General features: G+C 40.4%; 1 protein-coding gene across 7 annotated transcripts in view; it reads right to left on the reverse strand.

Annotated features, from left to right (window-relative positions):
• The window catches only part of MANBA (mannosidase, beta A, lysosomal), a 57548-nt gene extending 30680 nt beyond the window's left edge, over positions 1–26868 (reverse strand). For 4 of the 7 annotated variants that reach the window (XR_001411810.1, XR_001411809.1, XR_001411805.1 and 1 more), the window contains exons 1-8: positions 26465–26868; positions 17589–17683; positions 16984–17089; positions 14870–15040; positions 12110–12233; positions 9556–9731; positions 5903–6013; positions 368–519 (exon numbers count right to left, since the gene is read on the reverse strand). Coding sequence is in view for 3 of the 7 variants with exons in the window: in XM_014940515.1 (XP_014796001.1) it covers positions 368–519; positions 5903–6013; positions 9556–9731; positions 12110–12233; positions 14870–15040; positions 16984–17089; positions 17589–17683; positions 26465–26758 (1229 nt within the window). In the remaining 4 variants the exon portion in view is untranslated. Of the gene's footprint in view, positions 1–367; positions 520–5902; positions 6014–9555; positions 9732–12109; positions 12234–14869; positions 15041–16983; positions 17090–17588; positions 17684–18443; positions 18589–26001; positions 26021–26464 lie in introns of those variants that run through there. The other 3 variants (XM_014940515.1, XM_014940545.1, XM_014940537.1) reach the window with 3 other exon arrangements.
• Positions 26869–26968: the final 100 nt, after the last annotated feature.

Below are 26968 nucleotides of genomic sequence, written 5' to 3' on the forward strand. Positions count from 1 at the left end.
TGTCTCTCTGCACAAGATGGGTCAGGACATGGCTGAAGTGCACTTCCTCTGAGTACCACTGAACGTGACCCAGGCAACAGGATCAAACAGCCTGAGGACCATCCCTAAAACACCTGAAAGACCAGTAACTTGTGGACAGCAACCAACCACCTTCCCATCACTTATTGCACTTACATGCCTTGAACTTCACTCAAATCTATTGAGGCTAATGAAGCCCTAATTCTGAGGCCTCTGACCCACAACAATTAGTGCCCAACCTTGAGAGGAGTCCCACCCCCTAATGCCACCCTTTGATAGAAGGAGGATAAAGAATCAGAAGGAGGAAAACATGATCTTTTCTCCTTAGAGAACATCAAATGTGGCTTACGTGTCATAGGTCACTCTGTCCTGGAAAGAATCTGCTGGAATCCAGTTCGAGCCCTTCATGAAAATGGGTCGCCCATTGATTCTGAAGTAGAAACTCAGACCTACTGAGCCAGGAATAGGCTCCTGAACAAGTTCTACTGTTCGAAAATAGGCCTGTGAAGACAGGAAACGTAGGTTTAAAGCAGACAAAAATAAATTAAAACAAAATAAATAAAGAAAACCATTACAAAATGGATTCAACTGAACACAGCTTAGAATTTGTCAAGAAGTCAAAAAACACGGGCTCACCTCTAAATTCCTGCTTGATTAAAACACATTGTAACAGGGCTAAAACAAATTCTTTTGATAAACTTGTTCACTTTTGAAAGTTACTAGCATAGTAAGAGAGAGAGAAAGCATGCACAAACACACATGTGTGCACAAGTGTCTATATGTATGTAAGAGACAGATGCATGTTTGTTTGCCGCAGAATTCAGTCAGAAGTTCAGTTGGGGAGCAGTGAGAAGAATGCAGTGGTTGCATTACATCAGACACACCATTTAATCTGCAATTTTTTCTCCACAGAAGGAGACTGCAGGAGTTCAACTGTAAGTCCTGTCCCTGAATGCCTAGCTTCAGGTTCCTTCAATAAAAGCAAAATCTTCTTTTGCTGCCCTTAAATGATACCTTTCTAATAGGCATAGCAATTATAGAGACAAAGATATACATGCAAACACAAATGCTGGTTTGGAAGCAAAGAGCCATCACAGCTGTGTTTGAACAGCATGATCAGCAATAAGGTTTCAGAGAGACCAGTTTAGCTAAATAACCACTAACTCTGTGTAAGTTATTAAAGGTCATTCCAGACAAAAGCACATCTCAAACAGAAGCCAAACTTTTACAGCTACCCTTTCAGTCTAATATCTTGTATTGTGTATTGCAGACACTGAAAAAAGAAAACAATCCTTCTTCCTGCTGCAGCTGAAAGAAGAGTTCTCACGAAATCATTATGGACATTTTTTAGGACTTTATTTCAGTAAAAGCAACAATGCTGCTCTGAGGGGTATCCTGATTACACTGTCTTAAACACAGGCAATTCCACAGTCATGAGAGAGTCTTAAGTTGACTGCAAGAATTCCTTGCACTGCCTTCTTATTTGTAGAGGTGTCCTCCCCACCTGCCATGGGGCAGATGTGGAGCAGCTGCCACGTTAGGCTCCTGCACAGCTGCAAAGTGTTACAGAAAATAGAGCTTTCAGGGAGGCTTTAAACTTTTTTTTCTCCTGCATCCTTATTCCCATTCAACCTATCTAGGCAGAAAGAAAAAGATTTTTCTTTCTGATACCTGTTGCTCATTGTCAAAGGAAGATAATTGGGAAATTAAATACAGTGAAGAAAAGCTAATAGCAAATTTCAGCCAACTCACACCAAGCAACAACTTTGGGTCAGGAGGGCAGGAACCGTGTTTTTTTCTAGGCTACCCCCAAGATAGCAACCACTCCTCCCTCAGATGACTATTTGCTATACCTTTTCAAAAGGTCAGCTTGTAGAGTACAGCCTGTTCTCTCTCTGCCACAAGCTGCAGTTGAGACGAGGATCTGTCAGTAAATCAGGCTAAAATTAACCCAGTTAAGTACCAATGATATACCTCTATAAAATAAAAAGTAATTCTTTATTTCATGTACCAGGTGAGGCTGATGTTCTAACTAATCCCACTGTGGGACTGTGTTTTTTAAATTTTCAGCTTATCAGATATCATACAGATAGACAGAAAATTATTTCTACTGGTAGAGAAGACAATCACTGTTTTATTTGCTTTCTCTTTGGTGCTTCTTAGTTAACTGGACAATCACTAATTAACACTTGGACAGAGACAATGCACATGAGTGGAGGCCACACATCACTCATCTCAAACTAAACCCCTCTGCATCACAGCAACAACCAAAACATAGAAAACGAATGACTCAAAAAAAATGGGACTTGCCCCAAGTCCTGTAGTGTTTTACAGTTTTGCTTCAGGGGCAACAGTGGCAAGTGGGGCTCAGCATCATACCACTAAAGAAATTCCCAGATAGAGAAAAACTACAAAGTCAGACCTCTGAGAGGGCACTTTGGACTCCCTGTGCAATGCCTCTGTGCACATACATGTGCTAAGGAAAGTGGACCCTGCCTTTTTTCTACTGTGATCCCGTTGTGCACTGCGTGGGTTGAATACAGACCAGCACAATGAATTTAGCTTTACAACAAGACTCTTACACCCATTCCTAGAATTCTGCAGATTTATTTTAATATGAGAAGTTGAATTAAAAAATCACCAATATTTCATACAACTACTACTTACCCTAACTACTGAAGGCTACAAAACAAAAACTACATTATGAGTACTACACTAACAAAAAAGCTCTGACCTTCCTACAGTGAATCCAATTACTTAGAAAAAAAAAACTCCTCAGTCTCCAGTATAGCTCTTTTTTGTGGGACAAAATGTAATGGGATTTATAGTTGGGGCTCCCAAAGTATTTGGGAGGTCCTCTTAATGGATGTCATCAGGCAGGTTGGGACTGTCTCAAATGCATTTGTAATGGAGTATTTATATTACTAACAGAAGTAACGTGATACTGCTTTATTCACATTCAAGTGGAACTCATGCAACTGGCCAAATCTGAGACAATCCAAGAGCCTGAAACATCCAGCCAGGACCACCCATACAGCAGGAGCAAGAGGAAAAGCTCCTCAGCCCCATCTCACATTCCCAGGCCTCCAGGGTTCAGTGCCTTTGTGTTCCTGCTCCATTGCTCCCCAGGGGCCCACGCAGTAACACAGCACCTCTTCCTGTTCCTACAGCAGCTTATTTCTGCCTTCTGGGGTAAAAGAAGGGCAGGGGGAGACAATTAGCATCTGGCACGCTTGGTTGCATGCCTTCCTGGCTACTGAGACCTTGACCTTGAAATTTGTCTGGTAGACCTTGCTGCCTGAGGACTGAACATTTCTCACAGTCTTGGAACACGCAGAAGAGGCTCTCTAGCCACCACACACCAATCAACTGGTTCTGTGCACAATTTAAGAAACAGATACCTGTCTTTTTGAGTCACATACAAAGGTTGTGTACCCAGTTAAGCGACCTGTGGATCACATTTGGCATTCCCAGATTTAGCAGTAGGAAGAGTAATGGGGATGAAGATGCCCAGAGCTGAAATAAGATCACAGAACGCCCCAGTGACCTAATAAATTAACACGCAGCATGAAAGTGGTGTGAAAACTACAAAGCCAAAAGGAAGGACTTCTGGAAGTCATGCTAAAAGACCTGGGGGGAAAAGAGCGTGTAGAGGGAAGGAGGGAAAGACAGCTAGAGGTTAAGATCTTCCAAGTACTAAAACAGCCTCATGAAATAAAAAATTCTAATTATAGTGCTGAAGAAATAAGCATACAGAAAGATGGGGAAATAGAATCAAAAAGGAAACAAACGCCTCATGAGACAATGAAAGAGGTAATAAATTCCTTGATGTAGGCATGGCAAGAAGAAAAGCAACTTATCAATAACAAACAATTTCATTCTGAGAACTTCTGGCTATGACTTTGTGTCGCATTATCCTAAGAAACAAACTGGAAACCAAAGTATTCAAATAGAAAACCAAACCAAAACCAAAACCAAACCTATTCTCTTTTGGTTTTCCGCTACTCTCAACAGGAGTGAGTAGGTACTTCCCTCAGCCAAAGAGGTTCCCAGCACAGCTGGCTAGAGCTCTATAGAGCTCCCACAAATACATACTGGGAGGCTACCCAGGAATTTTCCCAAAGGATTAGTCAGTGTTTTGGAGACTACTCTAGCATGTCAGAAACCAGAGAGTTGTTAAAGCTAAGGGTAGCTGAGTCTGACATGACTAAGCTGTGTTTTCTCACGTACACAGTTCTTGCTCTTCAGTTTTTACCTGGCCAGAGTTATGTAGATGCACATATGGAAACAAACCACTTGTGAAATGTCTCACCTCTATTTTTTTTTGCTTTTTTAAAAAGAGAGGTGGGGAACAAAAATGTATTCCACCCAAATACAGTACTAGGTGGACAACAGAACAGCTTTCAGGAACTTTTATCCCTGATGGCATCTCCGGAACTACTCAGAGTTCTTACTAAGTCATATGAATGTTGCTAATCAGTCCTCCTGTCATGAGAGCAAATTGTGCTAGAACTGCATACAGAGCCTTTTTCCACTCTCAGAGCTCGGGGCAGGGTGTGGTGGTGTGTGTCTCTCTCAGAATCGAAGACAGAACTTCACAGAACACATGAAGGAAGACTAGACTTTACACTATGAATCTGTAAAGGCTTCATATGCTGGTTAATTTATAATGCCCACTATGTGGTGCATTTATTTCCCCCCTCTTTCCCCTTAAGGAGAAAAAGAAGAAGAGGCTTCTGAAGATCTTTTGTAGACCATGAAGTCCCTCTGATCATATGCCACAGGGCTCTATGAAACATCCTAATGCAACTACCCAAGTGGAATCAATTAGGTTTCCTATCATTCTGCAGTTTTCATACAGTAACAACAGGCTTTATAGCAATATTTCCTATAACCAGTTTTTCCAAGCATAATATGTGGTGTTAATTTGGTGTGGTTTTTTAATTGTTTCAAAATTAAATCACTAATAGTAGTGAAGAATTACTATTATGACTTCATAATCAAAGTGAGAGCTAGCCCTATAGAGACTAGGGCTGCAGAAGCTACTGCTTTTCATAAGATCTTTCACATGAACAAATGTTACAGCAAATAATAGCAGTTTTAGATGCCAGGTGACCAGATTAGTTTCCAGTGAAGCAATACACATAAGAACAACCTAATAAATGTGTAAATTTACTTGATTGTTTCCACATGTTGATGGCATAAGGAGCCCAGTCTAATTTGTATGATTATTTTTTTAAATAGAAAATTGAAAATTATCTCTTCTAGGGTTCTTAGTAAAAACAAACATAATTATACAGCCAGTGTTGCAGGAATATTTATGCAAATAACCCTGAAAATTACTTTCATGGTCATATTTAAGATGTTACCTCTTCTTAAAGATGAAGCACATCTACTGCATTCTACTAAATGAATATACGTTAGCTTTTTAGGAATGTGTCTACCCTACAAATTTCTTAAAAAAAGTGAATCAACAAGAAAAATGTCAGTAATAAACTTTCACATAATCTATAGCAGTCTGAAAGGGTTTTTCAGTGCATAATACCAAAAAAAAAAATCAGCATAATATACCAAGTTTAAAAGTGGGTTTTTTTTTTCATAAGATAGAAAACTTAAGAAGTAAACATCTTTTGCTGAGGTTTCCAACTAACTATAAGCCATCTTCCAGTCTGAATGCAAGTAAAGGCGTCCACACAAGCTAAGGCTATCAGAAAAGAAGTAAACATACATTGTGAAATTAAAAAATGACTTGTTTCTCTTTAGCATTTTCACATGCATATTACAATTCAGCAAAATATTTAAGAGCTGTAGATACCTGCTATGCAGAGCAGATGTCCTAAAATTAGCAGTGCAATGCCAGCTGTAATCAAGCTAAAGGGCTCACCTTTGAAAGTTTCTCAATCTGGTATCCTGTCTCCATGATGAAAGTTGTTGTCATGTTGTATCCAGTTTGCTTTCCATGTCCATTTGGCCACCAAGCCTCCACTGTAGAACTCTTGAACATACAAGAGAGAAAGTAAGAACAATGTCTGTAAAATGCAGCACAACATGCACCTAGGGGCTCAGATGCCTTGGAGTGAAGTCTAATGAGTTTATGTGCCTCAGCTGAGCCATGGTAACTGGGACCTCTCCAGGTGCAGCTCTGAGGTGAAAAGCATTTAGAGAGAGAAGTATGACTTCTTCCACTGATGTGCAAGCTGTCACTTCATCTTGTGTCCACAATAGGCCATGAACACACCTATACATGCGTGTCTAGCTGCTACCTCTCAACTGACAGAATATTCCCCCAGAACTCAACCATCTGTGTCAGAAGCAGACATGGTTCACTAGCCTCTGTGTCATACACCTCCTCTCATTGACTTTTACCTACCACATACAACCTTCAATATTCAGAGGTGACACTTTTCAGTTGTGACTTTGGTAATACATGCCCATACTGGCTGCTTCAGTTATGTCAAACTTTTAAGTCAAATCTTAAGTTTCATTCTTTCTTTCCAGTGTTTTCCGCTTTTTCTCTATGCCTTCTCATCACTTCATTAGTACTCCATATTTTTTTCAAATTAAAAAAAATAAAAATCTAGGATGACAGAAAAATTTAATTTTCTCATTTTTCTCATCACAGAGTAATATTTATATCTTCACTCCAGCAGCCTACTTCTGCTGCTCAATCCTATTGCCAACATTTGCCAGTTGAGCGCACAACACAACAATCGTGGAAAGCAAGCAATAATGCATGCAATCAAACAATGGAGGGATCAGCACTGAATAGACTCATGTAAGGAGTGTCTCAGTCTTTTCAAATAAAAAGAGGCCAGAGAGCAGCCCAAGAATATGTTTTGCTCTAACCATACTTAGACACAATCATGAACGTGTCTACTACCATCTCGGCTTCCCCCATACAGAATTATCATCACTGCTTGTGCAGAAGTGCACAGATACAAATGGAAGCACAAAATCAGCCTGTGCCCCAACAACAAGGGAGTGTTCGGAGCCGCCTGGAGTGTCTCATTGGCCACTAATGATGTCATCCCCGTGCTCACCATTAGCTGATAAGCAAAATGCTGTCATGTTAGCAACACAGCACTTTGTGTGGCGATCGCAGGAAGACTGCTACACATCTCGGGTGACACGCACCACTCAAACACCTACTGACTTCGCAACATGATCTGCAATAAGCTCTCAACTAGAAATAAATTTCTGGTAAGGTCTCACTATTTAACATGCACCACACAAGTCTGTGGAACGGAGTAAGGGCTCCGTCAGGCTCGTGGATACATTAGGACACATTGCAGGGCTTCTCGTAAAATCAGCTGATGTGAATTCATGCAGCAAAGCCTTTTGTGTACAAAGGATAATAAAACACTGTTGCCTTTGCTCTCTGAAGAAAGTGCTTCTTTACAAACTTGCAGTCATACTCCGCTAACAGATTTCTTCTGAGCTTGGGGTGGGGCAGTTAAATAAATCAAAATAATTTTTGAAGTTTCACACTGTAGTGCCTGCTTAATGTAATCCCTGAAAAGGTTAAGCAGAGGCTAATGATTGTTTTAAACGAAACTGGGTATTTGTAATTGCTCGTGCATCTTGCATGTCAGATGACAACAGTAACAAAAATCATCTGTTTGTATGCTTTTATGCTTTCATGTTAAAATTAAACAAAGCACATAAGTATGCAAGTCACTCAGTGTGCATACTAGAACATAAATACCCTGCTTGCCTTTAACAGATGCTTTTACTCCACTCAAATAACTGACAAGAGAACTTGAGAATACATGCATAATGCATTCAAACTGGGGAAACACTGCAGAGTTACACAGCAATACAGAAAATCAGCACAGCCAGTAAAATATACGAAGGTTTGAAGGCAGCCCTTCAAACGTTATTAACTGCCAGAATTGTCAGAAGCCCCAAAATCCTGCTCACGGGACGTGGCTCACCCACAAATCTAACTTGTGCCTTGTGAAGCAGATGGCAGCTCCTGTTAGGCTGTTGGCTTTAGAGGAGAACAGCATCAGCTGGAGCTACCACTGCGCCTGCCAGGGCTCCCACCCTGCCCGCTAGCCTGGGCCTGTCGCTGGCAGGTTCAGTTCTGCACAGTCAGCTCCACCAGGGCCCTGCTCTCTGAGCAAGAAGTCAAGGCAAAGTTCATGCCTCTGTTCACCACACTGCCTCATTCCAGACACCTACCTGGACTGATTTTCTTCATCTCTCAAGCCTATATAGGCTCGCTGCCTCATTCCAGACACCTACCTGTTTGTCAGCTAGAACAGACACACTGATTTTCTTCATCTCTCAAGCCTATATATCTTATTTACACCTGTGTAATAAAACTCGAGTTTCTAAAAAAAAAACCAAACAACAAACCACAAACAAAGCAAATTCTATAGAAGTCAAATAACGACAGTGAATTCAGTCTGCCACCAGATAGTTTCCCAACACCCTCTGAAGGTGAACAGACAGATTCTTTCCTCTTTCATCACTGGAGCGTATACCAAATTCACCATTTTTCATTTGAGTTCCATCCTCATTAGAGCATCCTTTACCTTTCTAAAATTCCTCCTGAGTTTTGTCTACTCAAGGGACTAGAAGCCAGCATAAGAAAGTATTAATCCACAAAATTTCCACCAACCTTACTGCCAGTCAAATTCTTTATAGGGCTTTTTTGCTTTTATTTACTTAAAAGAGTATCTAGTGAGAGGTTTTAGGAATGTTTCCTCTCTTTCCTGGGAGAGCCATGCATATTGTAGCACATTCTAGTCCCGATCAGACCAGTTAACAATGGCAGAGGAGACAAGATACCTACTGCCAGTTAAGTGAAGTCACACAGGGTATCCCAAAGGTTACCTACCTAAGCAGCTCATTTAACAGTGGCTGCTGATAGGATCATAGAATGGTTAGAGTTGGAAGGGACCTTAAAGATCATCGTGTTCCAGCCCCTTGCTGTGGGCAGGGACACCTCCCACCAGCCCAGGTTGCTCAAAGCCCCATCCGATCTGGCTTTGAACACCTCCAGGGATGGGGCATCCACAACTTCCCTGGGCAACCTGTTCCAGTGCCTCACCACCCTCACAGGAAAGAATTGCTTCCTAATATCTAATTTAAATCTTCCCTCTTTCAGTTTAAAACTGTTACCACTCGCCCTATCACTCCACTCCCTGATAAAGAGTGCCTCCCCATCTCCCTGTAGGCCCTCTTTAGGTACTGGAAGGCTGCTATAAGGTCTCCCTGGAGCCTTCTCCAGGCGGAACAACCCCAACTCTTTCAGCTTGTCCACATAGATGATGTGATCTTTTTGTCTTGCAGTCAGGGAAAGGCCTCATTATCTTTTTGACAATGAGCTATGTAGCACCACAGACATAAGTTTTTAGAGAGGAAAAGAACTGTTCTCCTACCCTGTAAGGGGTACAGGACTGTTGTGAGAGTCAGGAACGCAGTAAGGAAGGGAAACGAAGACTAAAATCGACACAGAGGCAGAAAGACACATTGGAAACCAGGAGAAACATTTTGCAGTTGGCCAGGGTTCCACACACACCTCCTTACCTTGTTTATGTTTACAAGCAGCACAATGCTGCCTTCTCCAGGTTGAAGCATCACATTGAATGTTTGCTGTGTTTGCAATTTGGGAATGTTCACTGTCACAAGACCTGCAATTGGCTTGGAGCTGACTACATCAAAAATAGACTCGATTTCAAGACTCCACTGCTGAGCACTCTTTACTAAGTAAAGGGGGAGAAAAAAATGGGAATTTAGGAATTGTGTTTATATACCTATTAGTTACCATGATCTCTCATCAAAGAAACAATTAAAACATTCCACATTAAATTTAACATTTTTCAGGCTGTTTTCAAACCATACCCACAAAGGTTAATCTTGTTTAGCGCATTTGATATCTGTGTTTACATTTGCTGACTCAGAAGACAACTACACAATATAATTTGTTTTATAACTCTCTCTTTTTTTCATTCGAAAGCCATCCAGGGTTTTTTCAAAGTCCTGTACAAAAGTCAGAGACCATGACACCAGCCACTTCATTAGGAAGGATTTTTTTTTCCCACCAACTCCCATAGACATTATATTTGCTTCTAGTCAGCACTCGTATGAACGTGGTACTCTTTGGGAAAGATCGTAATCACAAGGCATTACAATCACTTTTGTCGATGAAACAAAAACAGTATTAACAGAAAACGAGCTGAATTCATCCCAGAGTCACTAGACAAAATGAATGGAGTTATGCTGGGGATGAATTGGGCCCACTGTGTCTAGACTTGATGGACTGTAACTTTATGTCTCTTCTACCATCAAAGTGTGGTGGAGGAAACAACTTAATGACTTCCCTGAGATCTCTCTCAGATGGTCCTCTCCTTTACAGACCTTACTGAATAAGGCAAGCCACAGTCAAGGGTACTCCAGATTAATGTGTAAATTTCCCATTAACTTCAGCAATTAATTTTCCTATCTACAAACATAACCTGGCTAACCCTATCGTTCAAATATTACATCTAAGCAAAACACATAAAACAGAAAACAAGGAAAACTAGAACTAAGACACATTTTGTATTGATAAAATACTAATCACTTACTTTCTCTTTTCATGTATATATTCTAGCTCTCCTTCCTCCTGGAGAGAAATTGCTCCCTCCAAAAGCAAAAAATTACATTCAGCCTTAGTGTTATTTGCATTGTCTTCTGTAGAATGAAGAGCAATGAATGTGTTCCTGAGTTTACATCACACTCAGCATTACCCAGGGGAAACAAATTTTCAGAAATGTTGAATGGGTCAAAAAAAACGCCCACTCCACCCCACCCCACAAGGGTCAGCCATGACAGTGCATTTTCCCTCCCTTCCAAGGGTCACTTTTAACTGCATGAACTGTGGTCTCTATGAACAGAAATCAAGAACAAAAGAACAATGAATCTTTTACAGACTCAGTGGTCAAAAGGTTATGACACCAAATCTGATAAGCAATATAACTGCATAGGCAGCTTAAATTCAAATTGTTATTTTACTCTTTACTTTTCAATTGTTATTATGTTTGAATAAACTATGCCTCTAGTTCCAAACCAATCTCTGCTGAATGAAGGAGCTTTGCTCTCTCCAGAGCAAATCCAGAGAGCAAGACTTTACCTACCAGAAGGTGGAGTTGTGGGAATGTGGGAGGGACCAGGAAAGATTTTTACTGTAACTCAATTTTAGAGAGCACATAGAGTCTGTACTGGGGCTTTCCATGGAAATTCCAGTCACGTTAATTCTAGCTAAGACCTGCAGCTATTTCAGGAAGCTTTAAAAGCAGCCAGGGAGTGACGTCTTCCTCTTTTATTCATACACAACAACTCTATTCCCAAGGGCTGAAATTCAACCCAGTGCAGAGGGCTCATGTGCTAGCCTTTACTCCACTGAAGGCGGCTCAACAGGCAGTTAAAACAAATGGGTAGTCCACAGTGGGGCATATTATTGTTCACAGAAATCTTCAACAGAAAATTAACTACTTTTGCTCAGCTGCAATGATCTTCAGGACAAAGGAGAGGAAAATCGAAGATCATGTCAAGGGAGGAAACCTGTTGGGTAAGTTAGGTAGCAGGAATGCAGGAGGCTATCATCTCAAATTGCAGGCTTAACAAATTATCCTTGCATAGACTGCTTTTCACTCTCAGAATTCATGTTGTGTCCTGAAAACTCAGTGCTCTTTAAACTCTACTCACTGTTTATTTGTCTTCCCAACACAAAACTAAATTCCCATAGCAGCTTTGCCTTTGTTTTCAATGGAGGTGAAACAAAAGTGAGACACATTTATTGTGAGTCTTGGTGAAAACACATGCCAATAAAAAAGAAATTTTTCAAAACAGGAGAACAGGGGCTAACCCCAGCTATACTACATACATTTCTGCAGTTATTCGGGGATCTTCAAGCAAAAAAAAATTCTGAATTCTAACATTTTTTATCACTATTGTTTGTACTGAAATACTGCTTCAAGACTGCACACAGTCATAATAAAACAATAGAACTTTTCCTAAACTGGCACTTAATTGAGCTTAACAGTAAAATGGTTTGTATTCCTAAGGTGAAGTAACAATAAAAAGTAGTAACACAACTTACCAAAGAAAGGAGTCAAAGAAAAGTAAATCAGGTGGTAATGGTTATAGGCCTCAATCCTAACATCTTTCCAGATTCCTTGAGTGGGAAAAGAAGGGCCCCAGTCCCAACTAAATGAACACTGCGCCTGGAATACAGAATGGTTCTGTTACAATTGCCTATTTTTCACACAGATGTTGATGCTGTGCCAGAAATAAAAATTATTTGCTATCTAGAAATAAAATATTGCCATGCACTGAAAGAATTTTTCCCATTTCCATAAGCCCAGAAGCGCCTAAAGTATTTTTTCTCTTATTTCTTGACCAGAACTCTGCTGCTACTAGTATACTATATTAAAAATACAATTATGTATTAAACATCCGTGTATAACAAAATTTTATATTAGCGAGAGAGCAGAACACCATCTAGCCCACCACTTTAAAAAAAAATACAAAAAGATGAAAAAAACAAGCCACCATGTTACTCTCAATTCAGCTCTGAATTATCTCAGTTTGTAATGTCAGTATTTAATTGTATACCTAAAAGACAAAGCAAGCAGGAAACTGATTGTTACAAATGTTAAAGAATTCTAACAGAACAATATCAAATTAAAAATCATGGGTATATCTGAAATACTTTATCCCCTGTTTTTTGTTATAACACTACAGACTAGGACAAGGAAAGAGACGCATACGTCTGGTGCATTTGTGTAGTTCAGTCATGTTCACTGTTTCTCCCCTTTTTATGGTTCTCTTATACAAAAACAATGGGAACAAAAACACAGTTGAGAAACAGCTTGGTTCTGGTTCTAACATCAGAATGACTGTCAGAATTATAAAATGCTGGTCGGGCAGAGAAATACCTACACTGCTTTCTATTTAGCTGTTTTCAAACCTGGTCAGACCTCTAGTTAACAAACCCCTTGAAGACACCTATTCAGCTGCCCTCCAAGCTTCACGCAGCGCCAGCCCCCAAAGCAAATACAATAGATCTCCTTAAAGTCTTGTACAGTGACCTACAGTTCTAAATTTAGAGACTAAGAACTTACAGCCGAGGCATACTAATTTTGGCAAACCACATTGCACAAGTCTGGCCTATCCCTTGCATTGCTGGAGTCAGCCTGCCTGCCTATCAAATTGCAAAAGAACCTTCCAGGAAGCAAGCACTGTACTATTTCAAGTGTAAAAATGGGGACAACACATTCTTAGAAAACAAGTCAGATTGAAAGTAATTATCCCTTTCTAAAAAATAAACAAATGAATCACTGGCAGATTGTCAGGTTTCACTAATAATATTGCAGAGGCCGCTATCAGAAATAGTATCACTTGTACCACTGGAGTACATTGCCAGTGAAAGGCTTGCCTTCTGCACAAATTCATATTAAGATTTAGATATGTTTACTGCACTTAATAGTGAACCTCAAACGTGTGAACTGCTCTCCATGACTTTAAGATGCTAAGCAGCCAGCTTACTTCAGCAATGTCCCAGTATGTTTACTTTTAAATGTGACATCGCTGCTGTTGTTGCCATATACTTGGAACGAAAAATATTTCTGGAAATGTCTGGAGCAGCTTCCAAGTACAGTTAAACAACTCCTTTGAGGAAAAGCACTAAGGCACTTTCTTACAAATTTAAAGGTGTAGTTCAGTAAAGCATAAAATCATTCCTGGACATTTTTGCTCTATAAATAGGTTTACAGCTGTTAAAGTGCCTTCTTCCTTTCAAGCTCCTCCCTGCACTGATTTCTAAGAAACACAGTGGACCCAGAAGAAATAATTAACTTTCTAAAATGGATTGAAAATAAAAGTAGCAGCAAGTAGTAATAAAGACAACATCTTAATCCTGAAGGATCTACCCAGGACAAACTGGAGTCCATCTTTCCATTAACAAATTTTAAAGGAAATCACATCCAGGTTTAGATTAACAAGATTCCAGTCACTTTTTCTGAGAGAGGCTCTAAAAAGACTTTATTGAAAAGATTAAAAAATATTAACAAGAAAGGCATTTAAGTGGAGACAAACATAGAAAAACACCCAAAGAGAGAAATTCCAAAATAAGATCACCTAGCCATTGTCTCTAGCTGCTCCAAAGCTACCAGAAATATATGAGATGCTACTCCAATGATAGTTTGCCTTGAGTAAGTTTTAATAGTGATGAAACCATGTCTTAAATCAGAGTTTCTGAGCTTCATACATTGTACATTACATTGTTATTTTCACTGAATATGTATTTATAAGTCACACTTCATAACACTGTAATAAGACGAGAACAGGTCCTCTGTTAGATAACACTTCTCGGGACATGCCAGAGCTGCCCAGTATAAATAGCACAGCACATGAGCAGCAGCAAACACTCACAAAGCTGCTTGGCTGAGATTTTTACAGCCTTGGCGATATACATTGGTATTTGCAACAGTGAACTCTATTGTCAGCACACATTGCTAAACCCACCCAGTGGATCAAAACATAATGATTACACATTTCCCAATGCTATCCTGCTCTCTTAGCAGCAAGTCTTCTTCCTGACTCCTTAATGAAAACAGCATTTTAAACATTCTTATCACCTAGATATGAAGTCTGGCATTCTTATGCCTCTTGTATTATCGACACGTTTAGATTACAGGTTTCCGGGGGAGGGGGGGGAGCAGGAGAAGGAAGCTGCAATGAAAAATATGCCCTACTTATAAAATGACATTGCAGGTTTCAGAATACATCTGTAAGGACAGCACATGGTGCGTTTCCTCTTTCCAAGCCTGAAGCCAGAGACAGACAATCCTGTCCTTACCTTTCTGATGAAATTAGCATGGCACTCTCCTTTCTGCACAGGTGGAGGGCATGCCGGGGGGATGCTGTATGCTTTGTGACATCTGCTCTGCTCTGCAGCATATGAAATGGCTGATACGAAACGGACTTCAACAAAGTTGACCTCCTTGATCACACTGGTAATATCAAAGCTCTAGGTCAAGAAAACAGAACAAAATCATTACAGCGCTGACATTTATTTATGAGATTTACAATCAGTGTTACATTGGGATTTTAATACCATACATATATTATGGATGGCATTTGAACTACAGTCTCAACAGGCTCTTGAAGAAAACAGTCTCAACAGGTTTTGAAGAAAACAAAAAGCTACTTCTTAAGCTGCAAAAACTAAATACACAGTAACATTCCAGATACAAGGAGATGTTTCTGGGCAAACCACTGTCCCCATACTGAGCTCCCATCACAGGCTGCAGCACTCTGCCCGCGCACAGAAATGTCTGAAGGATAAGGATGGCAAGAGAATATTTACCCTCCTTCCTCACTCCGAGCTCATCTGCATCTTTAGAAAGACACCTTGTTCCAACTCAGAAAGCTGATCTATACAGGAGTCCTTCCAACTCACACTGTGCTCCCAGCTTATCTACCGCAAAACACTGAGTTACCTTTTCCGTGAATGCTGCAAAGCTGCATTTCATGTCACCTGCGCTCTCATCCCCAAAACGTAGATACACATTCTATGCCAGCACCAAATAAAGCCTTTGGGGGCTTCCTCACTGGCTCACAGAACCCCCTTCAGTGTGGCTGGATAGAAGGATAAATGTTCAGTTTCAGAATTATCCTGTGCTATCAAGATAATATGCTTCTGATGGCTAATATCCATTTCTTCTTCACAGCACTCATTTGTGACAAGCCAAGTCTTGGCAATTTTTTCTAACTTGTAAGCAGCCCAGCTAACATCACGTACATCTGCAGCTTACAGCAGAAAATTACAAAGTAAATAGTGTCCCTCATACAGAGCCTTCACAGAGTCCTTCCTGCAGACAGAGATGTCACATGGAACAGGTGAACAAAGCAGAAGTCTGGGTCACAGTAATCCTAGACTCAATCTAATACAGTTCACTCTGGTTTTACAGTGAAGGACATTTCATGAACTGAGATAAAATAAAGTTGCAGAAAAAGGGCAAAATAATATCACTTCCCAAATCTACAGAGTCTACTACTGGCAATCATCTAGGTACTCTCCAGACAGTACATGATAACAATTTCATAAAAGGTCTGTCAAATTTCTTACTTTACAGATGGTAAAACTAAGTCACAGAGAAACTAAGTGTTTTGTCCCAGGTCACACAGACCTAGGTGGCAGAATCTAGCCCTCATGTCTCAAGCCAGTACCTCTGCAATAAAACCTGCCAGAATGGTAGACGCTGAGAGATGAAGACACCAGATTTCCTTTGTAATTCAGTTATTCCACTAACATTCTTCCTATAACTTTTCCTTTTTTGATTCTTTTAAGATAAAAAGTAAGGATTATCACTTACGCTAGTACACAGAATAATTTTCTATTTTAAAGCTATAAAATTAGTTTGAACACTTTGCCACCCAACTTTATTCCATGATGAGTACTCTCATGCTGACGCAGGCTAAGCCTAACAACACAAGACAATGTTATCAAAAGCCCAATATTAAAAATCAAAAGCCCTAGATAAAAAAAGTGGAAACACAAAGGCTTTGCAACATGCGAATTTTCATTTCAGTATTCACATGTAAACCATTCTAATACCAATTAGTAAGCAGATTTACAGCTAATATAACAGATTTAAGCTTACGTTTTCTTGGAGCTCTGACAGATCCCAAGAAGCAGGACTTATATCATTAGCTGAATTGATCCTCTTGCATGGGTCCACTCATTTAGAACCAGACACACTCACCTCTAGATCTGACCCTGCTGCTACTGAAAAGGTAAGTACACTTCTCTTTTTAACAGTTATCTGATTACACAGGCAGTCCTCAGGTCAACACTTTCTGCGTCCAAGGACCTATTTTTATGTGTACTTGAATGCACTGGAAGTGTTCAGCACAAAAGGACTTCGAAGAAAAACCAGAAGCACCTTCAGAAATAAACACATTACTTACATATCTGTTGAACATGTTGTCTGTTCTCCCAAGAGTGATATTGTTGATCAGGATCTGTGCTACTGTATCTACTCCCTCGAAAACCAAATTCACTTTCTGCCACTTCCTACAGAAGAAAACATATGCAAAAAAAACCCTGTTAAAATAGAGTTAACAACATAGGGCTGACAGACAATATAAAAACCTATGTCACCATTATCTTTAGCAGCAGTTGTCTCAACTACCTTAAAAAATGTTTCACTTAGTGTGGCTACATAGTATCTTTAAATAGTCAAATTAAGATGATACTTGAAGTGGCTCAAGTCTGCAACAGAGCATGTTCTCAAACCCACTGGATATCAGATGGACTAGGTTCCCATTAGCCTAAGTATTATCCTTCCTTAGTTGGCAATTCATAAGTAATTTTATATAAATAAATAAAAAAATAATAATGGAAAAAGCAACTACTGAAGCGTTCTTTACCAACAGCTTCATAGCTGCACATTATTGCATAATTGGTTTTATTAGATACAAAAGTATCAAGCAGATTTTAAGGTAATGCATTAACTAGCAATTCTGCATGAAAGATGGCATAGAACTATTTTACACATATCTTTACTGCATACCTGACATCAAAAGGAGTTTCGAATGTCCTGCTGTAAGTCCAGTTATCCAGTGATATCCATCTGTACATCACATCATTAAATCTATAGTATGGATCCTAATAAAAGACCAACAAAAAGAAAATTACAAGACTTATTTAGTAAAACGGCTACTACATGAAATGCATCATAATATCCATTAGGTGAGCACTTCTTATTTCAGACAGTCTGCAAATGCAAAATCCACCTTACTTAGTTCATCCTGATAGTCCTTTTCACCTTTGAAATAATTTGTGAAAACAAAGCTTAGCAATATTTGACTTCACTTGTGTAGGTCAAAACCTGTTTGCTATAATCATTCATACTCAAACTAGAAGGAGCAGGATTTGTTTTTACAGAAGAAGCGACGGGGCTGGAAATTAAAAAAAAAAATCAAGACAGTGTGTGACTTAATGAGAGAAACAGAAACATGATAACCCTCATAATGACAGAGAAAGTAAGACTAATAGGATTTTAAGAGGCAAAGAAATAGCATTTTAGGCCTCTAGGGACAACAGTGAACAAATCTCTACTGTTTAAAATAGTCGCAAATACTCCAGTTGTTTCTTGTCAATAGTCTTGATGTGGAAAGGCTAAATGAATTTGTTATATTTGGAGGGAGGAAGAAGGAAAAGAATGGGAAGCAACACAATTTGGTTTGTTCTATAAAATTAAATGACCACTTTTGAGAATAATGTTGCATTTACACTGAACGTGTTCTTTTCCCTTTAGTCACAGTACTCAGGAACAATAAAGGCACAGCTGGTCTCAGAGATGTCCTCGACCTTTTCAGCTTCGTGCTGTATTTATTACCTTATGGTGGGTCACAATGTTCCTCACCTGGGCTGAGGGAATCAGTTATGCAGACCTGACAACCCACGGTGTTGCACCTCATACAAAGGCAGCAGAAAGGTATGGTGTTCCATCCCCACGTCAGACAGTTCAGAGTGCAGGTACCCAGGTCAGTGACTCAATTCAATCCTCTTCAGCAGCTGCACAGCTGAGCTGCTTTCCTAAAACACAGACCAATCTCCTCTGGACTACATGACTGAAACCCAGCTAAGAGAGAGTGTAGCTGCATTAAGGTTCTCTTTGATATGAGTCTTGCACAGCTAACTATCTGCCCTGAATATCCAGATTCACACTGAAGAAAATCTGCCAGTCATTTTTTTTAATTCTTGCTGAAGCTCAATTTTTCTCCCCATTTCAGGAGTCAGTATATATACTAATGACACTTCCGGATTTGAAATCTTCTAGAAAACATTGTTTCATATCTCATATTTGTTTTACAACTAATAGCATCAGGCTCTGAAGTATAAACACAAAGCTATTTACATAGCAGAGCAAAATCATAACATCTAAGTGACTGTCCTCAGCAGCATAGTCTCTTTTGGAGTCCCACAGTGATATAAACATCATTTCTTGAGCCCACATAGAGGAAACGGTGTCACCTTGCCTCTACATGCTGTGCTTGATCAATCAAATTTATTACTACAAGGGAGTAGAGTCAAGAAGGAAAAGTCTTGTTACTTCAGTAAAACTGTGAGCTCTGTACTGGTACTGCAGTGTATTCTCTAGAAGTTAAGTTTGTCGTGAGTTTACTAGAAAAATTGCTGAATTTTAAGATACCCATACCTCACTTTCATATGAAAATGCTTGGGGGAGACATCTCAGACTTTTATTATGATGCAAAGTTTAGGGCTAATAAATTCATATTAAAATGCAAAATTTAGGCTCATAAAAGAAACTCCATTAAGACTACTGTATTGAGACAATAAAAGGCAAATGTCAGAGACCACAAAAGCCCACAATATGCCCTTAAAAAGGACTTTCTATCAACTGTCTCGTTTTAACATTATTTACTATTTTATTTTAGGATATGCTTTGGAAAAGGTGTATGTTAAATTTCTATCATTGCCACTTGTATGTGCGAAGTACTTAACAAAAGGTCTAAGATGCAAGTTGTAAATGCACTAGCAAGAGCAGACTGTAAAGTCAAACCCAATTTGTTTAGCGGTCAAACTCCACATCAGTTCCTCATCAAAGACCGAGACCCTGCATAAAAGGAACCTGCACTGTTTTAGGGATACTGAGATGTTAATGACCTGACATCTGGAGAACACAAAACTGGTTGTCTAGCAGCAGAGAGAAATGTAAGAATGTTTCATCAGATGCAAAAATTACATCATCAGATGGGCTCTTACAGGTTGATAAACAGAGCTGCTTGTTTAAATCTCCTCAGAGCATACTGCTCATCCTCTTTTCCTGGAGGGGCTTTCTTCTTCTGTATTAGTCTAAAGCCTTCAAGCTTCATGATATGCATTGACTGCTAAAATATGTGTCTTTAGAAGGTGCTAATTAGCCCCTTCTGGCACGAACACATACTGTGTCTTCCTCACAGCCATCCACCTTTTCAGTTCACAAGCTCCTAGTTCTGTGTACCTTTATGTAAAGCTTAGTAGCTTACTGATATCATTGCTACTGAACTAGTAAACCAGCTCATATATCACTGCTAAATGCTGCTAAATGCTAATATTGCATGTAGTTATTTTAAGCATGACAAATACTGCTTGTTGTAAAATCAGTCATGTGGCAACGTTAAAGCAAAGCTTTTAAAGCAGTTCTCAAGGTTCAGGAAAACTCATGACCACAACAAGTCCTGTAAGAAAGGAAAATGACTTCTCCAATACACTGGCAAGATTATTGACTTTTTCATTACTAACTGCAACTGTTTTGAGTGCCTATAGAAGTAAGATTATTTGGATTTATCTGAAACAGAATTTCATCCCGTATTAAATCAGCTCACATTAAAATTGCAGGTTTATTTCAGATAACTGGATGAAAAAAAATGAATTTAACACTCTTAAGGGCACTGGGAGAATTTGAAAGATGGTAGGAAATAGACTGCACATGTATTAAATATACTTCACATTCATTAGCTCAACGTGTTCCTGGAAGCAAGTCATAAAGCGGTAGAATCAACTACAGCTATTTTTAGATCCCACCAAACATGACAGCTTTGCATTTTCCGGCTCCCTGCAATTTGGGGGAAAATTCTGAACCGCTCAAGCTCCCTGCCTGTTTGTTCTCTGCTCCCAATTTCAGTGTTGTAAGCAAGCGGCAAATCACCTGCTAAAATGAGGTAAAAAGCCCTGCTACAGGGTATCAAAAGCAAGCAATTTCCAGTTCAGATCACAGGACATCAGCAGGACTTCAAAAGCCCTGGCAGCACTAAACTGAAGGCCCTGCCAAGTGGCTAGATGGAAACTCCTCCTTGTAATGATTTTAAGGGAATACTGAAAAGCTACATTTGTATAAGCTAAGTGCTTCTCCTGTTAAGCAGGAGACAGATGAGACATGAAGGCATCAGAAGAGAAGCTCAAAGCCCAAGTGAGCACGTTGTGCCAGGTACGGGCAACCAGGACTCCAGGGGAGCGTGGCACAAACACCTGAATGACACTCGACAGGGTCAGCTGGATCCAGGAGGAAGACCAGTGTGTATGAAAATGAAATGTAACAAAGGGAACAAAACCCAGACTCCTTTGCCTTATCCTACTTTTGTTACGATCTAATTTGAAACTGCCTTGCATGCTCTTCTCTCATAAATCAACTCTGCTGATATTTTATAATGTACAGCATAAGAAAATCCTGCTGATGTAACAGATTACCAGAATAAAACTTACAAGTGATGTTTCATGATTTACAGATTAATGATTTTGCTGTTGCTAACTTCAGACTGGAAGATAAATAGTTAAGATACGTACCTATATCCACACACTTCTTGCTATCTCAAGTGATAGAAGTCAGGACATTTATATAATTTTCAGGAAGCCCAGTTTCACGTATTTACAGCTTGAAGTCAAGCTGGACAGCAAAGAGTAGTGATGAATGGATCATATTCTTGGAACACCACTTTTGGAAGTTCATCCTAATGTAATTCATTGCCAGTAGTTACTCTAACAAAGCAGTAAACTGAATGTCAACTTATGCTCAAGATGTGTTACAGCTGAACACTGAGTCAAATACCACTACAGAGTTAATTAACAAGATATTAATACCCACTGCTTAATATTCTTTGAATACTCTGCTCTATTTAACAGGCTACTACAACTTTTATCTACTTGAACTTCATAAGCTTTCCAAAGATAAACTTGAGTGCACTTTAATGTTTATCCTAAGTTTCAAAAAGGCTTTTGAATGCTTTCACATATGTTCACACAACTCAGCAGAGCACGCATGTTTTAATTGAAAATAATATATTTATATTAATCAACAATTTGATCAATGAATGCCATTTAGCCTGTTAGAATCATACAATACCAAATGCCCTGAAATCCAATACCTGGCTTGCCCTGAAAAATCTAAGTTAGGATGAAGTGTCAGAAAATAGACAACAGCATATTTTATACAAATGCAGAACAAGCTACAAAAAATATACACTACAGAACTGTAGAAATCTCACTCGAAATACGTAAGCTTCTGTCTCTTCTAGTATATTTTAATATCCAAGTATGTCCAATCCCACTGTAAACTTCTGTGTTAAGTGCATGCCCTTGTTGTATAACGGGGAAGAAACTGCAATGTTATCCAGCCCCCTATATTAACATCACAGTTGCAGACTCCCCATAATAGTTCTTTACAAATCAAAGTGACAGCTAATAAGACAAAACAGCCTTTCTGTGTGAACGCAAACGGCTGGCAGATGAGAAAATCCAGCTACAATAGTCATATTCATCAGAACCGAAATTGTATAGGAGTCACCTGCCAACAGAAATGGCACCACGCAGTACTTGGACAGTACGTGCTAGAGGACGATTGTTTCTAGCACAAAGATTTAAGGCACAAGTTACCTGCTGATATATATTGCTTATCAGAACGGGGACTGAAAGAAAATACTATGCTGACAGTAGTTAAGAACTGAATCTTCAGACAAAATGGTTTCTGCAAATCTTTTTCTAGAGATGTAGGGTTAGCAATAGATTTGCTGCAAGTTTGTAAAATGTTTGTGCTTATATCCAAGCTTTGCACTAACTTTATTCAAGTCACTATTTCTCATGTCTTTTTTAAATTTTACATGTAAAGAGTAGTAAGAACTACGGAGTCCTAATGAAATGTTATTAAAACAACCCAACTGAACACATATTCTGATGCTACCTCTGGCCCTTAGAGCTTTTATCATAGTTAATCCAGCATTTGAACTATGTTCATTGAACACAGAAGAAAATAATACTTCAATAGGAAACTCAAAATTATCTTCCCCAAGAGCATTTTCTAAGATCTGTGCATTTGGTGCGTTCAGAAAGATGCGTTCATCCAATGTATATTTTATAAGCCAAAGAGTAAAGACATCTCTAGAACGAATGCAAAGAGGATCCAGAGAGATGAGTAACAAACCCTCAGTGTCAGAAAGGTATCTTTCACTTCAAACGTACAGCCCACAGAGCAGATTAAAGAAAGGCTACAGACATGCAATCAGCCAGAGCATTCATGAGCAAATACAGTTTGTGCATCAGCCTAAATTTGAAATGAACCACACATTGATAAATAAGTTGCTTGCAGCCTGCTTTTGCAATCTAAGCCACATTTTGCAGGCTTAATATCCGGCAGCTTATTCTTGCTGCCCTCCTTCCCCTCATTTGTGAGATGCCCACTAAGCTACACCGTTGGAGTAGGCCATCCCAAATTTTGTTTTAAATTTCTGTATCGGGTGCTAACCCATGAAAAATTCCCAAGAATACAGAAGTAAAGGATGCAGTGCTATTTGTCGTTTGCAAATCACATAGAAAAACAGCACATAGAACTCACTAGGTTGCTGAACATACAGGTCTTGCTACCCAGAATAATTTAGTTCCCACTAGCTTTGTTCCCCAATTTCCTGGTACAGCTTTTCAGACCAATCTTTGCTTTTGATTACATGTAATAAGCTTTTGGATTACTGGTCTAGTGACATTTTCAGTAGTATGAACAAAAATCCTACACTCCATGGACAGGAGCAAAAGGGGCAAATGAAAAAATTACTCAGGATCAACACTTCTGTATTTAGGCAACAATTACAAAACTCCTAATTCTACACTTGAAACAACCTCAAAAAGGGCTGATTTCCAGAGATAACGAACACTGAAGAAATGGAGCAAGCAGTGCTCTATGCCCCTTAAATTCAAGCTGTATGCATACTTTTGTATAAATAGGAATATAAGAATACAATTTTAAGCAGCTGCATTTGAAAACATAAGCATTTTCACCACAACGAAGAAACCTCAGGAGCCATACTTTGCAGCATGAAGCCCTTCATTGCAATAAAGAATTGGTCATAAGCATTTTCACCACAACGAAGAAACCTCAGGAGCCATACTTTGCAGCATGAAGCCCTTCATTGCAATAAAGAATTATGTCACTGACTCACTCCAAATAACCCAGGTTTGCTGCTTTGCAGGATGCTGCAACTATGATGGCAATGATTGCTTACATTTAACACTATCTCTGACAGATATGAAAGCTGCTAAGGCTGCTTCTTTTAAACAAGAAATGTGATTTTAAAACAATTTAGCTATCCTGGTGCAAATATTTGTGTGAACACTTCTTTCTGTAAACTGGGCTTTGCTAAAGTGAGTAAGAACGGGTTTAAATTGACCTTAAGTTACCTGTACACACCTATACATAGAAACAAGTTAGCTCATCGTGAGCTTGGAACTAGCCAGACACTGGGTGGGTCCAGTCCAGAGGACAAGCAAACACACTAGTGAAGTATTTTCAGTTAACTCAGCTCCTCTCAGACCGTGCTAATTCTAACACCACCAACTTAGCAACAGTTTCCAGGCCACAGCAGGTTCATACCCGGCCATATCAGCACGTGTTTGGAGCAAGTTCATACTTGTATTCACACAAACATGTTCTAAGTGTCCACAACCAACCATCATAGATTTAATTAGCCAAGCACCCATCTACCTATTAGCAAGCCCCATGCTGCTGGCCAGCAGGCTGACTAAGCTTCCATGCCTATGTGCAGGCTTGGGATTCTGCCCAGGCACATGAGAGTTCATGATCGCAGCCTCATTTCCAAATATCATACTGCTGCTTAGGATGACTAAAATTGCAAGTCAGTTTACAGCAATGCAGCTAAATTAGCAATCACATTTTCTCACTTTGTAAGAGCACTTAATGTGAGTAGTTAAATGTGAGTCTCTCACTACGTCATTATCTTGTGTGAGTCAGTGCATTGGTCACAGTTTCTCCTGAATGATTATTCACACTTCTTATAGCAACATCTCCAGCACAGCTGAGCAGCTGAGATGTTCAGTTTCTTATGTGCTTTTCCATGACAGAAACTGGCACAGCTCTCTTCACAGATCCTCCATATATAGTCCACCTGCCCACTGCACCCTTAAAAACTCTAGAATAGCCATTTAAAAACCTTAATTGTGTATGTTCAAAAATGTTATGTGACTTAGCACACAGATGTTGAAACAACAGACCCTCATGGCCCAGCTTATCCCTTCTTAGTGTATTTACTTTTCCAATGTTGACTATTGCTTTTATCTGCCAATGACACTCTTGGGAATCTATTATTAGTACTGGGATTCCCAACCTATGCCCACACAGAAAAATGCTAAAATTATCCTGCCTGAAGTGGCGTCACTTTCTCTTTATACCTAACTTTAGTCAGAGCAGAGCAGCACAATAATCTCAAGAATAAAAACTAAAGAACAGAAAGTACAAAATGCATGCATCCAGAATGTGTTTTTTAAATAAATGCTATTCAAATGCAACATTGGGCCCACAAAAAATATGATATATATTTGTCTGATATATTCAGGCGTTATGTGTCAGTACTTCACATTTTCTAGTACAGACACGTAGTTATCAGTTTTAGAGATGATTTTGTTAACTTCTCTGTTTTCTTTTCCTTGTTCCAAGTACACATTTAACTTTTCACATATTTCCTTTTAAAAAGGCATCTTATTTCAACAATGACCCAGTTAGTGCCACGTTTCTTGTCAGGTCTGAGTGACCAGCAGTTTAGGCTGGTATCAAGGTACTTTGTTGTCACCAATCTACCGCTACAGTTTTGATCACTTGTCCCAGAAAGGGGTCACTATATTTTCATAAATCTAAAAACTAAAAGAGGCAAACAGAAGCAGCAAAGCTTCTTAACAGTGCTAAGGCAGGAACCAGCCTTTTAAATGAAAGTCTTATACTCATGTTTCAGAATATACTTCCCTTTGGCAGCTTTAGACAATCTCAAAACTGTTCCGACGTGCTCTTCAAGTGTTAAAAGGGATTTTTAATGGGCTGAAATGCCTGAAATCTCTAGACTTCTTGCATCAACAAGTCAAACTTCAACGGAGCGGGTTTAGCTTTTCATTCTTTTGAACTAATATTGTAGGTAAACACCACTTACGTGCTGCGATGATATTGTAGGTATCTGGTGTCAGCACGTTGGTTCCACATCAAAAACCACAGAATCTCACACATGGGCAGGTGTATCCCTGCCCCTATTCGGGACTGCTTTGCCGTGAGGATACTGCATCCACCAAACCTTTTGCCACTTGAGGGGTTAAGGAAACCAAGTCTGGCTGCTGCTGCTGCAGCAAATAACTAGGGAAACCTCCAGCGGTTGAAGCAGCTCCAGTGTTTTGGGAGCGAGAGAAGGGGCTCCCTCTAACCATATTTCTGGAGATCTCACACCGGGGGGGGGGGGGGTGTTTTCTTTCCCCTTTGTGGCCGGCTGCCCACTCCTCAGCGGCACAGGGGGTGCGGGGCTTCTCCTCAGGTGCCACCGGACACGGCCCCACAGGCGGGGCGCCGCCGAGGGCGAGGAGGGGGAGGCCGGGTGAGGCGTGAGGCGCGGCTGCCTACCGTACCTGGATGAGGCCCCGGCGGTGCAGGGCGGTGTGGACGCAGCCCGGCACCTCCCCTGGGAGCACCACCGAGCCGTTCCCGTTGCCCAGCCGCCAGCTCCCCCGTAGGCTGTGCACCTCCGGGCCGCCCGCGGCTGAGGCGTCGGCCGGGCCCGCCGCCGCCACGACCAGCAGCAACAACAACAGCGCGGCGGCCCGGTCCGTGGCGGCGCCCGCCCACCCCTCAGAGAGCCGGCATGGCCGCCGGTAGGAGCGAGGGAGCAGCCCGGCTGGAGAGGCGGCTCCGTTCGCCGCCATGGCCCGCGGAGACGCTGCTGCGGGAGGACGGACGAGATGGTGGGGGCAGGAACCGGTCCCTGCCGCCGTCCGGACACGTCCTCGGAGGGTCGGGGCGGCGCTTTGGGCCGTTAGAGGCCGTTGTGGGGAGCGGGGGGGGCGGGTATGGGGGGCGCGCGCCTCCTCCCGCCAACCGTTAACCGCGCCTCAGGGCCGCCTCGCTGTGGGAGG

Source organism: Calidris pugnax, unplaced genomic scaffold (genome assembly GCF_001431845.1).
Source record: "Calidris pugnax isolate Ruff unplaced genomic scaffold, ASM143184v1 scaffold34, whole genome shotgun sequence".
NCBI classification, from domain to species: Eukaryota; Metazoa; Chordata; class Aves; order Charadriiformes; family Scolopacidae; genus Calidris; species Calidris pugnax.